The sequence below is a fragment of the Cydia pomonella genome, chromosome 9 (genome assembly GCF_033807575.1).
Source record: "Cydia pomonella isolate Wapato2018A chromosome 9, ilCydPomo1, whole genome shotgun sequence".
Lineage (NCBI taxonomy): Eukaryota > Metazoa > Arthropoda > Insecta > Lepidoptera > Tortricidae > Cydia > Cydia pomonella.
The window spans coordinates 13,968,010-13,984,967 of NC_084711.1; the positions used below are offsets into that span (position 1 = coordinate 13,968,010).

Genomic DNA, 16,958 nt, shown 5'->3' on the forward strand with positions numbered 1-16,958 from the left:
AAAATATAAATAGTGTAGTTTTTTTCATAAACATGGAATGGAAATAGAAAATGCTGTATGCCAAAGATAGACAAATACTGAGGCTCATAGTTTCAATAGTCGTGTACTGTTACATTACGTCCATCTGCGACGCATATGGTCCTCAAGGTAAAGTGAGTAAACCCGAGTGACTCTATCTCTGGCTATCTGCCATATCTCAAAAATGTGGCTGGTTCGACCAAATCGGGTATTTAAATAGATTCGACTGGAGACCATATTTGCGACGTTCTCTTGTATAGACCAATAGTGGGACCGGATTTTTGCCCTATAAGTTTCGATAATTCTAAAGAGTGAAAAGTGATGTTTATCTGGTATGGGACATATTTTTAAGCATATTTGTAATATATGAAGAAAATTTAGAACGAGCGTTAGATATAAATAAGGTATTTATGTATTTTTATTGATGAATTTTGAATATTGAATTAAAGTACAAAATTTAAGCATCGTCTTTTATAATATGTATGAGGCTTTATGCTATCAAATTTTTAGAAAAAAAAATCAACGTGCTACTTTGTCAAACTCAAATTAGCTTCTTATTTTGTCAATATTGAATTAAAGTTTGAAAAATCCACAATATCATATCTAAATTCTTAGGTTAATAGGCAAGGCAAAAAATTAGAAGAATAGGATATGTGCTTTACAATTAATATGCGTTTTTTGTCCTGTAAGATCTAATATTGAATTAAAGTCCGTAGAGATAAGTCTATTACTATAAAATAATATATGCAGCCATTTTATGGAAAGGTAGAAATATCTGTGTGTAGCTTGCATTGTAATAGTAAAATCAACTTAAAAAGGCGCGAAATTCATAACCACGCCGCGCTGGTCCGTCAACATGTCGGCTCGGCGCGCGGGAGCCTATCGTAGCCGACCTAGTGAGCGATAGATACCTCGCCCCGCCCGCGCCCCCCGCTCAGCTTCGCAAGCGCTGTTTGTCTTTTCTTTCAAATCATTCATTTGTTTGTTTATCGTGCACATAAATTAGATGCGGACATTACATGAATTTAATTATAGAATAAAAGTTATTATGACTTCAAAATGAGTGAAAAATGTTTCATATGTGTACTGTACTGTACTGACTTAGTAACAGAGAAAAAACGAGGAATTGAGCAGTTAATAACTGCGAGCAAATAATCTTTCTTGGTGATGGGAAAGTTAAGTATTTCTACGGGAAGGAGGAACTACGCTTCCATAAAAAGTGTAGATTATACATTGAGTCGAAGGCTATACCGGCGTACAAAAGACTAATGGAGGTGGCATCAGAGGGCTTACCGCGAACCACGTTCGACGTGTTGCCTCCCTGTCATACTTACGTACGAATTTACAAGTGCGACAGAGAGGTAACACGTCGAACGTGGTTCGCGATAGGCCCTCAAATGTACAGCCAAGTGACGATGATGAAAATTACATTTTCAAAACTTTTGTCTTTTGTTACCATTGTGTTAGCCGCCTGTACTTACTTTCAACATATATTAGTAGTTTATGTTACTGCTACATAATAAAAGGCATTAAAATACACGAGTGTGGGCTTAGGAAACGAACGAAGTGAGTTTCTTAAAAAGATCACACGAGTGTTTTAATGCCTAATTATCTTATACCTTTAAACGAGCAATTCTTGTATATATATATTTCCGGGATCTCGGAAACGGCTCTAACGATTTTGCTGAAATTTGGTATATGGGGGTTTTTGGGGGTAAACAATCGATCTAGATTAGTCTTATGTTTGGGAAAACGCGTGTTTTCGAGTTTTCATGCGTTTTTCTTTCGACGCAGAATATGGTCGCTAATTTCGTGTTGCCGGCCACTGTCCGTCTGGTCCAGCGGGTTAAGACGCGGACTGCTAAACGAGTGTTACGGGTTCGAATCTCGCCTGGTGACTAACTTTTGTTTTTTTTTATATGTTCAATTTTATATATAATTTTTTAATTTTTATTGTTTTAGACAAGTTTAATTTAGTAAAAGAATGTAGTTAAGATTATCACCTATACACCACCATATTACAATAAATAGTTAGTTATAACCGAGCAAAGCTCGGTCGCCCAGGTACTGTATAGTTATTGCAGGTAGTTCGCAATCACATTTTTAGCACAGGCATTATAAGAGAGGTATGGGCATTGTAAATGTCATCTGGCTCTGTGTGGTAGGGCACAGCACAGCGGATGTCATTCCAGATCTAGAGCAGAACCCAACTGGGGAAGTACCTCCACCTTACAGAAAATCGCAGCCAAATAACACTAGACCCTACTCATAGTGTTGTGTTCCTGCCGGTGAGTAAGGTTGCCAGAGCTCAACGAGGGGTGGGAGGGTGTTAGGGTCGGCAACGCGCATGTAACTCCTCTGGAGTTGCAGGCGTACATAGGCTACGGATACTGCTTACCATCAGGCAGGCCGTATGCTTGTTTGCCACCGACGTAGTATAAAAAAAAAAAAAAAAAACATACAATTAAAATATTTCATACGACATGTGCTAATTATTTGTCTCAGTGTAAACAAAAATATATCATAATTATGATATCAATTTTCAAATTCAAAATGGCGGACATGTTTTATAACTTATTTTAAGAAATTATGAGTAGTTTAAGACTAAAAAGCAAGAAATTGTTTCTTGCTTCTGTTTGTATATGTATCATGTAGTATTTGATGTTTTCATTATTTTTGAAAGTCCTCAGGGTGCCGATTACGAAAATGACATCCATTATGGAACCCAAGATGGCGGACATTCATTTTTCTTAAAAATCGGTATGGGTGTCATCTCCGAGGTTCTTCGAGGTTCCGATTACGAAAATGACGTCCATTTTGCAATCCAAGATGGCGAACATTATTTTTTCTTAAAAATCGATATGGTTGTCATCTCCGAGGTTCTTCGGGGATCCGATTACGAAAATGACGTTCATTTTGAAATCCAAGATGGCGGAAATTATTTTTTCTTAAGTCGATATGGGTGTCATATCCGAGGTTCCTCGGGATTCCGATTACGAAAATGACGTCTATTTTGAAATCCAAGATGGCGGACATTAATTTTTCTTAAAAATCGATATGGGTGTCATCTCCGAGGTTCCTCGGGGTTCCGATTACGAAAATGACGTTCATTTTGAAATCCAAGATGGCGGACATTAATTTTTCTTAAAAATCGATATGGGTGTCATCTCCGAGGTTCCTCGGGGATCCGATTACGAAAATGACGTTCATTTTGAAATCCAAGATGGCGGAAATTATTTTTTCTTAAAAGTCGATATGGGTGTCATATCCGAGGTTCCTCAGGATTCCGATTACGAAAATGACGTCTATTTTGAAATCCAAGATGGCGGACATTAATTTTTCTTAAAAATCGATATGGGTGTCATCTCCGAGGTTCCTCGGGGTTCCAATTACAAAAATGACGTCAATTTTGGCGGTTCTTGTTGGTGCAGATTTCAAAAATAGAGACCATTTTAGAATTAAAGGTGGTTGATATCACGGCTACACACATCGACACCCATTTCAAAAAGTAGCGTCCGCCATATTTATTTTCAAAATAGATGCCATTTTTGAAATCCACACCCCTAAAAACCCAGAAAACAACACCCATGACGACTTTTTCAAAAAAGTGACGTCCGCCATCTTTATTTCCAAAATGGACGTCATTTGTAAAATTAGTACACATAGATCATACAACATAAAAACTAAAAACATTTCCATCCTCTTTTGGGCAGTTGTGTAAGTCTGTGATAACCCTAGGTAGGTACGGAGACCTTGAGCGGTGTCGGCATTTACGCAAACATCAAAGGCGTCGGCCCACTGTTACTTTTTACACTGTGCTTTTAGTGTGTAAACGAAAACGTCACATGATATATCAAAAGAAAAGTTATTTTATCTTATACCTTTAAACGAGCAATTCTTATAATTACAGTGTAAACTCTTTATAACGAAACTCAAGGGACTGAGCATTTTTTGTCGTTATAGAGAGTTATCGTTATATGGAGTGAACAAAAAAACAACCAAATTAACAAGAATTTTTAATATGTATGTCTTAGATAATATTATTGTTTACACATATAGTCTGATAACTTTGTCTGACGTTTTTTGCTATGCCAGTACTTGTTTTGTATTATTTTATGTATTCTATTCATATCTAGATATGTGGTGGAATCGTCTTGATTAAACAACAAAAAAATTTCTACCAACTTAACGGCATCTAGGGCTTGTTGAATTGTTGGTGGTGATTCGGCTTTGTCCACTTGATCATCTTCTTCATCTTGATTATCGGATGTTTCCTGACTTTTTGACACTAAATCAACAATTTGTTCATCTGTAAGTGTACCAGTTGTGGCTAAATCCTCATCTATATTTTCGTACGATTGTAGATCTTCGTTAAAATTGTTTGATATGTTGAACTGTCTTATCCATTCACTTAGTGGTAGATTGTCTTCACTGTCAAATTGGTTCGTTTCTTGGCTACTACATAATCCAGCATGTCGAAAAGAATGTTGGATAGTGGCTGCTGTTACCTCTTGCCAGGCTTTTGATAAGAAGTTCACTGCTTGTAGCATGTTGATCGAGACCTTGCCGTCAGTTTCGATCATATCCATCAACATTTTCCGTCTATAGTGGCCCTTTAGGCTTTTAATTACACTCTGATCCATTGGTTGTAAAATACTGGTTGTATTAGCTGGGAAAAATGCTAACTCTATGTTTCGAGGATTAGATATGATTGGGTGAGCAGGACAATTGTCTACTAGAAGCAAGATTTTCCGTGATTTTAATTCAGCATCCCATTTTCTCACTTCCTCTTCAAAAATCTGCGATGTCATCCAAGCTGACTTGTTTGCTTTGTACGTAACTGGCAACTGTTTTATGTTCTTGAAACACCGAGGGTTTTTCGATTTGCCTATAACTAAGAGCTTTCTTTTTTCTGTGCCACTCATATTGGCAGCCACTAGAACTGTAATACGCTCTTTAGACAGTTTTCCTCCAACACATTTTTCCCCTTTGAATTTTAAAGTTTTGTCGGGAGTCAACTTGAAAAAAAGGCCAGTTTCATCTGCATTAAAAATGTCTTCTGGCGAGTACTCCATCTTTAATTTAGGCCACACTGTACTAATCCAATTGTTAGTCACATTCATATCGACATCCCGCGCCTCTCCGTTCATTTTACCGTACGTAATTTGGTGACGGTGCTTAAATTTTCCAAGCCAACCTTCAGATGCTTTAAAGTCAATTATGCCAAGTTGGTTGGCAAACTTTTCAGCCTTAGCTTTTACAATTGGCCCCGAGATGGTACATTATTCTGGCGCTGATTGTTAAACCACGACAACATTGCCTGATCTAAGTCTTCGAATTTTGGCTTTCTTAATTTTTTAGAAGAGTTTCCTTCCAGCGCCGCCTGTAGAATTGTTTTTTGGTTTTTCCAAATGGTAGCAACAGTGGATTGACTTAGTTCAAAACGCCTTCCAATGTCACTTTTCTTTTCTCCCTTTTCAATCGCACGTATCACACAAACTTTTTCGTCAACACTAATCGCTTTCCGTTTACCGGCCATGTTAACAGTTTCAAAGTAGGTTTACGACTGATAATACGATAGGTACCCAGTATGCTTGGTCGAAGACCATCACTTCCGAGAAAACAATGCGTCTTACTGCACGTGTTCAAGGCAATTAAGGATAACAAAAGCTAGACGGACCTCGGATGTTTCGGAGCTTCAAAGTCTTTTGTTACCTGATAACATAACATAAACAATAATACCGATAGTAAATATTTATTGTCTAAAAATATGAACACATTTCTTCGTAATAGAGAATGGCGTATCGCTATAAAGAGTGTTTCAATATGTGGGTTTTAACGCAAACCAACCAAGTTGGGCTCACTTCAACGTTATAGGGAGTTTATCGTTATAAAGGATAACGTTATAAAGAGTTTACACTGTATATTTCTGTGATCTCGGAAACGGCTCTAACGATTTCGCTGAAATTTGGTATATAGGGGTTTTTGGGGGTATACAATCTATCTAGATTAGTCTTATGTTTGGGAAAATGCGTGTTTTCGAGTTTTCATGCGTTTTTCTTTCGACGCAGAATATGGTCACTAATTTCGTGTTGCCGACCACTGTCCGTCTGGTCCAGCGGGTTAAGATGCGGACTGCTAAACGAGTGTTATGGGTTCGAATCTCACCCGGTGACTAACTTTAATTTTTTTTATATGTTCAAGTTTATATATAATTTTTTAATTTTTATTGTTTTACACAAGTTTAATTTAGTAAATAAAAATGACCTATGTAATAAGAGAAATCGACAATAGATGGCATTACTCTGTGACAAGTGCTGTAAGGTTAAAATCGATTGTAAATAATAATAATTGTCAGTTCACATTTTACTTTTTAAGTTTATGTACATTATCACCACCATATTACAATAAATAGTTATAACCGAGCAAAGCTCGGTCGCCCAGGTACTATATTATTAACTGTACTAGGTTGCCTTTTTAACAAGTTGGTCCAGTCCATGGTTGCCTACATTTTATATAAAAATCGGGACCATTAACTGGACCAACTTTTTTAATACGGCAACTTTCAAATAAGCTTTCATTTGATATATCATACGATGAAATAACAAACAAAAAAACTATCCGTACGCAATCTTACAAGGCAACCTACTTGAAATGTATCACTGTGAATTTTGTCTTACATTTATTTCTTATCAGAAATAAATAACATGAGGGTGCACATGCCTTATAACGTATCTCTATATAACTATCGGTTATCAATATTAGCATTAGCGGTTAACAACAACATTCCCCTTAAAACAAATAACTATCGCGAGGAAAATACCAAGTCCAAACATCTGAAAAAAATCGGGAAAGAAAAGCTGCAACTGGCTTTTAAAATGGTACAAGGAAGGGTGGTCATCTGTATGAGAATGTGTTTTTTTTGTCTCTATTTGACCCAATGGTTGACTGGTAGAGAATGCCTTTTGGCATTAAGTCCGCCATTTGTGTTTTTTTTTTTGTTTGTGCAATAAAGTTTAAATAAATAAATAATATTCATGTAACGCGATAACGAATTCTACGTGAACGAAATCGCGGGCAATACCTATTATAGTAACAACAGAATAACAATTTTCTATTGCTATTAATTTAAAACACGCTTTAGGAATTTTTTTGATGGACCGTAGACGCAGACAAGGACACCCCGCTCCCCACTACCGTTGTTCGCTGCCTCCTGCCACAGCGCGCGGCGCGCGCAAACTTGCCGCGCGTTTGAAACGTAACGTATTTATATAAGCAAGGAATGCATACATATCAGTAATGAGTGTTGCCGTGATTTTATATTTCTAAATTTTTGTTTAGTAACTGAGATCATTGTTGATGATCGATTATTATTAACTCTACAAACTTTAATTCAATATTAGCTATACTGCTTAACCTGAAATCAATATCTAGACAAGCACATTGTCTACATGTCTAACTTTTTACTAGAATACTAAGTTGATCCATAATATCGTAATTTTGCAATATCAGCAACTCTAATTCTATATTTACAAAATAACTCGTGTTTTTACGTTTACCAGAAAGCAGCTGTTCCAGATTTCTAAAAACTGAAAATTGTACATAAATTGAAGTGTTATTCGATATGCTAAAGTTTTCTGTAACTTTAATTCTATATTTACTTAGTTATTAGCAAAAATTAAAATATTTAAATATAACCGAAAGCTCAACCTTAAAATTTCTAACTTTTTACCAAAGTATTATTTAACATACTCCCAATGACATATCAAAAAAGAAAAAACTTTAATATTATCGAAACCCATTTTTGTTCAACCGCTGGTCTATGTACAGATACAAGCTCTTAGTAGGTATTATTAAATAAAACATTTTATTGTTATGAAATCAATGTTGACAGCACCATATTTAATTGAAATATAAAACTACCAATATAATTGCACCCACTAATTGAATAAACTAAAAGCTTCATTAAAATGCAATTAACTAACCAATGTTGACATTCCATGCGTGTGTCACAGTTGGGTGAGTGGGTGTAGAAAATATAAAACCAATTTGAATTTGTATTTCTTTGCCCTACCAAAACACCTGGAAAACCTTGTTTGTGACCGACGTTTACAAGAAAACAGTCATTTTATTATCAGTATGTTACCTGAAAACGTCGACTATCGATAAAAATAGCAGATACTCATAGAATATTCATTACAACTACATGTACGTATTCCGTGTTTACGTTAAAGCTAATGTTTAATATTTATTTTGAAATATATAAGTAGTTACTTGTATTAGTAGTTCGATTACCGGCTTTAGTACAAATTATTGGGCCACTCAATCAGTGGCGGAATGTCAAACTAATTCGGCATACTTTTCTTAGGATTTGTTGTTAAATTTTCTCAAAATTGATATTTCGATTGTGATCGAGTTCTATAGACGCCTCACCAATGCTATACACTGATGCAGTCATCTAGTGGTGAATGCATGAATATATTATGTTTTAAAAAACTACTTACTTCATTTTTGCAGTAGGCACTTTAGATAATGCGATGAATGGGATATGATTATAAAATAGCATAAAGATTAATAGAAGAAGAAGAAAAAAAGTTTTAGGTATAAGGTAGCCCACGTAACCGACCGCCACCACACATAAAAATTTCACGATTTACCTCAAAGGGTATATTCTGTAAGGAATTCTTTAGTCAGGATTTGGAACACCAAGAAAGTTTTGCTGTGACACGATCTGATTGATATCTGAAACATTGATTTCAAACTCATGTTACACATAAAAACACTTAAACCGAAAGATGCTTATAATCGAAGTTTAGAAAGTAATTTAGAAAGACGATATGTAACCATAACTGTTGTCTACAAATTGTTTTATGCCAACGCATCATACCTAAAGGTAAATTTTCCACGGCGAGTTACTAATAACAAATGGCTATTGTTTCCATGACAGGTCAGTAAGCCTGGTTTCAAAATCTTATTATTCTAATGAAATTACCTTTCCGTGGACGGCTTGTGTGGTCGTCGAAAGGGTGCGGTGGGTGACGTCACGGAGTCGGTGTTGCCTCAGTGATCCGGTTAGCCTAAACGGATATTCCGCTGATAGGACTGTCTGACTGCTGTCTGGGTGCATTTGGTGTATTTTGCAGTCGTAACGACCCACGAGGGAAGCATAGTTTGTACTGCAGGCAACAAAGAGTTTCTCATTAGAGATTACTCCATTTTAAAGGATTTCATTATCAACCATGTTCTTAAATTTATTCTCTCGTAGAAGAGCTGCTATAAAATAAAACTGTAGTTGGATTATGTACAGCTTAAAATTAAATGTGAACTACGTAGTTTTATGAAGCATACAATGAAGTACAGGTTCTATGCTTCGGAAACTAGAGGCAGTTGAATTATAAAACTAAACACGCTTACGAAAAGTTCGCAAACTATGAGTTCTGTACCCCTAGTGTAAATTTATTCGATAGCGAAACGTGACGTACGCGTTTGCGTTAAGTCACATTTTGTATGGGATTTTGAGTTTCCAAAATATCCCGCTTGACGCGCTGTTTCTAAATCCCATACAAAATGAGACTTAACGCAAACGCGTACGTCACGTTTCGCTATCGAATAAATTTACACTAGGGGCTCTGCTTCTAAATGTTCCTCGTGCGTCAATCGCAACTGGCAGGTAAAGTTTAATTACATTTACATACTTAATGCCGCACGTAGCCAAATCTTTTATACGACTTGCTATTCGACAATCAAGCTGATGGTGGAACAATTGAATTTGCCACGCGAATAGCGTAGTTCTCTCGGTCTTTCCACTTTTGAATATATCTCGGAATAACTCGTGGGAATCAACGAACTCATATTACGTAAATGAGTTTTTGCGTGTCTCCGAGCAATTGTTGTTGCTCGGTCGATTATGAACAGTTTTTTCGGTGATACTATCTGTCTACTGTTGTTCGCATTCATCGCAATTCGAAATTTAGACACATCACACGCCAAGTCATATGGTAATCCTATTTCTAAGTTGGAAACAGTTGTGGCATAATGTTTATTTTGATTTCTTCTATACGTTTTGCCCGATCGTTTCTAATATTCGTATTTTTATGTTTACACCGAAATGAACCTCAGCTTAAGGACTTATTATATTTTACCGCATTATCAGATTAATATAACAGAATTTAAAAAGTATATACATCAATTTTTACTCATTCAATTACCTCTGGCTTAGCCGCCCCGATTATATTTGACACCACGCTACCGATATACAGGCTCTCATAAAGTAATTATGTGCACGTCAATTTGAAGCTTGTTTCAGCGGCTCGAGTAACATACTACAAAGGGTACCTGTGCGCAAACCCTATCGAGCTTACTACACAACAATTTGATTAAACACTGCGCAGTCCTTTGAAGAAAATTATGCTTATGTACGATAATATGAGCGTATCATCACGCCACGGCTTCGGCAATGTTGAAATCTTTTCATTGCGGATTATATACGAAACCACTTTGGCGCTCGCAACCCTGGACATAAGAGGATTATAATATAGCTTTTCTCAACATTAACGTATCGTGAACCGACTGAAACAGAATTATGCTTTTATGTTGCGGTAGGCGATTGAAATACGCGCCGGAGGTTTGTAACGACGTTTCGTGTTTATAGAGAACAAAGATGACGGGCGCGAGATGCCTATTGTTAATGACGCTCCTGTTAATGTTGGAGTGTAAAAAGGATCAAAGAGGCTAAACAATGGAGGTGCCTGATTGTAAGAATTGCAAAAGCTACTCGCGATTGTAATACAAACTCTATGAAAGCCAAAGTAACAAGGTAACAGAGGACCGCTAGGGCTGCGATTTTTTACTTTATCCGACTCTGTATAAAAGCTATTTTTTGTCATTAAATTACTAAGCTGTCTGTGCTGATCCGCGTATTTTAATAGCACGGCTACAGATAAAATAAATTTGCTTAACCGTTATAAATGATACCGTAATAAATTGGGACGTCGGTGGTAGCAACTGCCAAAAGTTGAAAGTTTTAAACTGTGAAGAGAAGGCATATTTCTCCTTCAGCCGATCCTTGTTTCCCGTAGGAGGGATTTATGGGAGGCAAAATGACGAAGTCATTTTTAAAATAAAACCATTACAAAATCACATATTCTGAAGAATTTTCGTCTTAAAGTTTGTTTGAACACTGACATTATTAGCTTCCTGGCAATTCGTGTCGCGCGACAAGTCTTATTACAAACTATTTCTTACACGAAGTTATGTTTGTTGCAGTATACTGTTTGCAGACATCGTGGGCTTCACGGTACTCGCATCGCAGTGCAGCGCGCAGGAGCTCGTGCGGTTGCTGAACGAACTCTTCGGCCGGTTCGACCAGCTCGCCAGCGTAAGTTACCAACTAAATTATTTGCTAAATCCACTGCACTGCCGAGGTGAGAGGTGGAGTGGTAAAAACAAAGCAACGCTCATTCATCAATCGCTCGTGCTAATGACATAACATCTTTATGGAAAACCTTATATTCGGGTAAGATGTTCTTAAAAATTTTGCACTATAATTTCGGTACATAAGTAGATGTCGTTCAATATACCAGTAGTCTATACCAATAAGCTTCCTATGAAAGGTTACCGTGGTTTCATTACAACAGTTTGACAAAGAATATTAACCCACTTAGCCCGACTAGGTGTTATAACACCGCTCAAATTGATTAAAAAGTACCCTCAAGTTTTGAATTTAAAAGATGATATTTTTAAAGTTATTCTGCGGTTATCTGATTCAGTGCTTACTGAAGTTAAATTGTGTGCAGACGCAGTAAACAAATATTGTTACTTTGAAGCATAAATTGTGTTTTATGGCAGCAGTTTTATTTCGATTCAATATGTCTGGTAAAAGGTAAGCTGTTTTTAACAAATCTTTGTATATTGTTGTATTTTTGGTATGTATTATTTATCATATGACTATTAGCTATTTATATAGTAATATATTGACTTTTGTAATGACATACTGTAGTATTTTTTTATTGGTCAAATAGCAGAGGTGTTATAACACCTGGTAGTATATCTAACATATTTTTGTATGATATTTTAGGTTACGGCCAAGAAAACCATTGAAGCTTACTGAAATAATAGAAGAGTTGGAGAAAGGCGACGATGACACACATTTACCAAGTGTTATCGCTATTTTTCCCCCGGATAATGGAAATGGAAATATAACTGACGAGGATTCGGGAGACGAAAACATTGTGAATTTGCACAACCTTCCGGGTTCGCAGCTGAGAGCTGAAGCTGAGGTCATTTACAGTGAGTCTTCTTCAGATGAGGAAGATAATACACCATTGTCTCACTTAGCTAAACGCAGATGTAGCGAGCAGGTCACACAAGAAACCAACGTCACCAATCTCCCTGCAGCTGGAAAATCTGCCATGGTACCTTCAGATTACAAACAGTTTGGTTTAGGTGGGAGCGTAATTCTACAATTCGCCGATGCTCTGCAATCCCTTCAACCAAATCTATATTTCCACTTATATTTTGACATTTTTTTTTCCTCCGTACTACTACTATTTTATGAACTAAGTAACAGAAACCTGAAAGCAACAGGTACAATTCGGGAAACAGAACATCGAAATGTCCTCTGCCTAAAAATAATGTATTCAAAAAACTGAAAGAGGGACTTTTCAATTCAAATCTAGTCAACCAGAGGACATCTTGGTTTGCAAGTGGAACGATAATAACGTCGTGCCTGTTGCATCCAATGCAGATAGCGTCGAGCCACTCTATAAAGCAAAACGTTTCTCTCAGCAGCAAAACAAAATATATCATGATCGATCAGCCTGCCATTATAAAAAAATATAATGAGAACATGGGAGGTGTGGATAGATCAGACCAAAATATAGGACTTTATCGGACATCTATTCGTGGTAAAAAGTGGTACTTTCCACTCATTTGTCACTCTTTAGATATGGCCACACATAATGCCTAGCAACTATACAGACGGAATGGAGGGGAATACGATTATCTCTCTTTCAGAAGAGTTGTTGCAAGGGGTTTATTAGAGACCTATAAAAAAAATGATAAGCGTGGACCTTGCCCCACTCCCACTACTCACAGGGAAACGTCTCGATTTGACAGACTGGACCATATCGTTCAATACAAAGACGTTCAACTGACATGCAAAGTCTGCAAAAAGAAAACTAATTTTACGTGTAAGAAATGTGTGATTTATTTACATCCCAAAACTTGTTTTTTGGCGTATCATACTGCGGTGTGAGTATATAAAGTGTTGTTTATACTGATTATGATTATACGTATAATAATAAACGTTATATTTTATTTTTCTTATGCCAACCCTTTATCCTTCCTTCCAGTACTTTCTATAGTAGTGCATATTCCTACCAGGTGTTATAACACCACCCATTTTCCGGATTTCCCAGGTGACTTTGATTTTTTTCATGATTTTTCTCGTAACTTAAGAACAGTAAATAACACCATACTAAATTATTATAAAAATCTGTGACTGTAAATAGTTTCAGGGTTATCTGGGTTAACACTGTCAGAAGCTTTAGTCTCCTGAAGCTCTTTAAACAATTCACGGATTTTATAATATACGAATGTATATTTACCTACCACAAACGCTTGCAGTCAAACCAAGTTCACTTTGCATGGCACTTGCTCACAAGTGCGTTTATGATGACGTTAAATCTCTATGAAAATACGAGTCAGCTTAAACGGAATAAATATCGCTACTTGATGATGGAATACATTTTGATATCGGGCCTATGATGGCTGACCATAACCATATACACGTGATAAAATAACAATCACTTTTTAACACTGCGCGATTGAAAGTAATGGACACTGTCTTTGTCACGCCTTGACGGCCACATTAGGCCTAGACCACAACGACCATCATATCTGTACTGGTGGTATTAATGCGACACTAGCATGGCATAGTTGATTTATTTTTGCGTGTAAAAACTAGCCTAAACTTTCAACAGGAATTTCATCTGACAGCTTTATTCTTGGAAATTCATAAAATATACTAACGCTGATGTTAACACCGCGAATCCATTAGGAAATCGAGTATTATATCGAACGCAACATCCATCAGAAAAATTGAACCAGGTTCGAGAAAAATATCAAAGTTCACGCTTTCGAATATCCGTGTAGAATAGCGTTGAATACTTCAGAAATACCAGCTGCCGGAAATATGAAAATCCAATCATTATAATAAGAGAGCATTCGAGGTGCCTCTCCGTCCACACCGCCTCGCGGCTCATGAATTTTGTACTGTGAATACATTGTAGGCGCCTTCGTAAATAACGTACACGTTTTGATTGGCTGATGGCATGTAGATCCATACATATTTCTGCTTTAAACAGAATGCATGAATGTTTCACAATTTTACGTTAACGCGTGCTATCAAAATAAATCGAGTTTTAATCATGTGTAGGTACATATACGTGACTCGTGTTATTTAGTTCTCTTTACGATATTTACAATTATAGGCATTACGGCCGTTCAGAAGCACGGGATTTTAAGGGATGATTATAAATACATTTTAATTATGCACGCCAGACACGAATGAAGTCGAGCGCCGAGAGACAGATGTATATGCCCTTTTAGGCTTTGTTGGTGGATGAATTAAAGTCTATTTTTATGAATGAGAAATTTAAAACTATGTCTTTTAATTTTATATTAAGATTATTTTATTACACATAGTGATGTGAACGGTATACTCTTGGCTCGTCTCAGTCGTTTTTTGTCACGTTCTTAAATTCGTCCGTTTCTGCTTTCGTAACCCATTCTTCATTCGTCACTGTCGATATTTGGCTATTTCTTATTCCGGCTTAGTTCGGTATTCGTCAACATCATCTTTAGGCATGTTCAATGTTAGTCTATGTTGTTTTTAGACTCACTCGTTATTCGTATTTTTTTTCACGGCACGTTCGTTGTTGGTCCTATTCGATTTTTGGCAAGTTCTTAATTCATCTTATTCTGCATTCGTCACTTACGCTGGAAGTCTTTGTCATCTTTGGTCATGTCTGCTGTTTGTCTTTTCCTAGCGTAGCGTTGGGTATTAGTAATGAAGGAAGCCATAAACAAGAAACTTAATAAAAATAAAGAAAAATAGTGAGTGGGGCGAATATCGAAAGAGATAAACAGAGAATGTGTTCAACAAAGAAATATATAAATTACTAAAGAGGCGAAATAAGAAAAACACGAACTTAGAATAGTCCCAAAAACGACAAGACAAATAAAGAGTGAGTCTAAAAACAACATAGACTAACATTGAACAAGCCGAAAGATGATGTTGACGAATACCGAACTAAGCCGGAATAAGAAATAGCCAAATATCGACAGTGACGAATGAAGAATGGGTTACGAAAGCAGAAACGGACGAATTTAAGAACGTGACAAAAAACGACTGAGACGAGCCAAGAGTATACCATGTGAACCGTGGGACTTGTCGAGAAAGAAGAGAGAGCGAGAGAGAGAGAGAGCGAACAAATGATTGGCATTCGCATATATTAGGTTGCGTTCAGAAACAGGCTTTAAGAAACATTAAATAAAATAAGAAGTTAACATCAGACAGCGGTCTATCGCGGTACATACAGATTACAAATTTACGGTGCAGATTTCAATTTTTCAAATTTTATTGTGTATTCGGGTAATTACGAATATCGAAAACTGTCGGATAATTCTAAAAAGGGACTCTTATTGTGATGGGATTTTGGGTTATTTTCATCTCTTCTTCCTAGCGTTGTCCCGGCATATTGCCACGGTTCATGTGAGCCTGGGGTCCGCTTGACAACAAATCCCAAGATTTGTCGTACGCACTACTTTTTACGAAAGCGACTGCCATCTGATCTTCCAACCCAGAGGGTAAAACTAGGCCCTGTTGGGATTAGCCCGGTTTCCTCACGATGTTTTCCTTCACCGAATAGCGACTGGTAAATACAAATGATATTTCGTACATAAGTTCCGAAAAACTCATTGGTACAAGCCGAGGTTTGAACCCGCGACCTCCGGATTGCAAGTCGCACGCTCTTACCGCTAAGCCACCAGCGCTTCGGGTGATTTTCATCTGATTTTCGGATTTATCCGACATAATAAACCTACAGGACGATACATGTTAAAGTAAATAACAACGAAGCATGATTCTGCTAACCTCGTTACTTGGCGAAGTTTTCCGCTCTAGTGGTCAGAGGATAGACAGGACACGGTTTAGTTTCCCGAGAGAGTGGTAATGCTGCCTCCGGGGACTATTTATCACGGAGCTAGTCTCTACAGCGAAATTAGAACTTTGTTAACGTACAGGCCGTCTGCTATGGCAAGTGTTACATGCTTAACAGACGTTTGTGTCTAAAGCGAAGCGAGGGGCATTCCGCCAGGATAACAATTTGCGTCGGGGACGTGATGCATACGACATCTTAAATCAGTACAATACTTCGTAAAATTTAAAATAGCAAATGTTATTCTACCAAATATCGACTTCTTAGGGCCTGTTTTACAATGTTCAAGTAAATTACTGGACAGTTTATTAACAAATAAATTAACTGCCAGATAAAACTTCCTACAAAACATCGCACTTTATCTAACAGTTAAGCTTATTTGAAGATTGTGAAACGTCAACGATGACTTTATTCGTCAGATAAGTGGCAAGTAGGTTATTCAGGACTTTTGGATATTGTGAAACAGGCCCTATGTGGAATGCCCCAAAAGAGGTGTATTAAATGTTTATTTCATTGTTAAAATGAAATGACATATCAAAACAAGAACTGATACATAATAATAATTAATTTGCATTTTCTAAACGCATTTGCATATTAATTGCCAGGTGCATCGTTGCAGCAGACAAGAAGATATGATGCTCAATACTTACATTGGTCATAATTCGCAATTTAAAATAAAGGGCAACCTAATTCTGCGTTCGTCCTCTTTTACGGTCCTAA

At 36.9% G+C, this 16,958-nt stretch overlaps 2 protein-coding genes and 1 long non-coding RNA gene across 8 annotated transcripts in view; 1 reads left to right on the forward strand and 2 right to left on the reverse strand.

Moving 5' to 3' along the window:
- The window catches only part of LOC133520924 (Ca(2+)/calmodulin-responsive adenylate cyclase-like), a 133,392-nt gene that overhangs the window by 73,838 nt on the left and 42,596 nt on the right, over window positions 1-16,958 (forward strand). For all 6 annotated transcript variants that reach the window (XM_061855613.1, XM_061855617.1, XM_061855611.1 and 3 more), the window contains exon 6: window positions 11,284-11,395. In XM_061855613.1, the coding sequence (XP_061711597.1) occupies window positions 11,284-11,395 (112 nt within the window). The remainder of the gene's footprint in view (window positions 1-11,283; window positions 11,396-16,958) is intronic.
- On the reverse strand, window positions 3,919-5,430 carry LOC133521434 (tigger transposable element-derived protein 4-like). Its single transcript, XM_061856394.1, has one exon. The coding sequence runs from the start codon at window positions 5,166-5,168 to the stop codon at window positions 4,059-4,061; it is 1,110 nt and encodes a 369-aa protein (XP_061712378.1). The 5' UTR covers window positions 5,169-5,430; the 3' UTR covers window positions 3,919-4,058.
- On the reverse strand, window positions 7,884-10,280 carry LOC133520938 (uncharacterized). Its single transcript, XR_009799833.1, has 2 exons — window positions 9,714-10,280; window positions 7,884-9,194 (listed from the first exon to the last, which is right to left on the reverse strand). It is a non-coding gene; the product is annotated as an uncharacterized LOC133520938 (long non-coding RNA).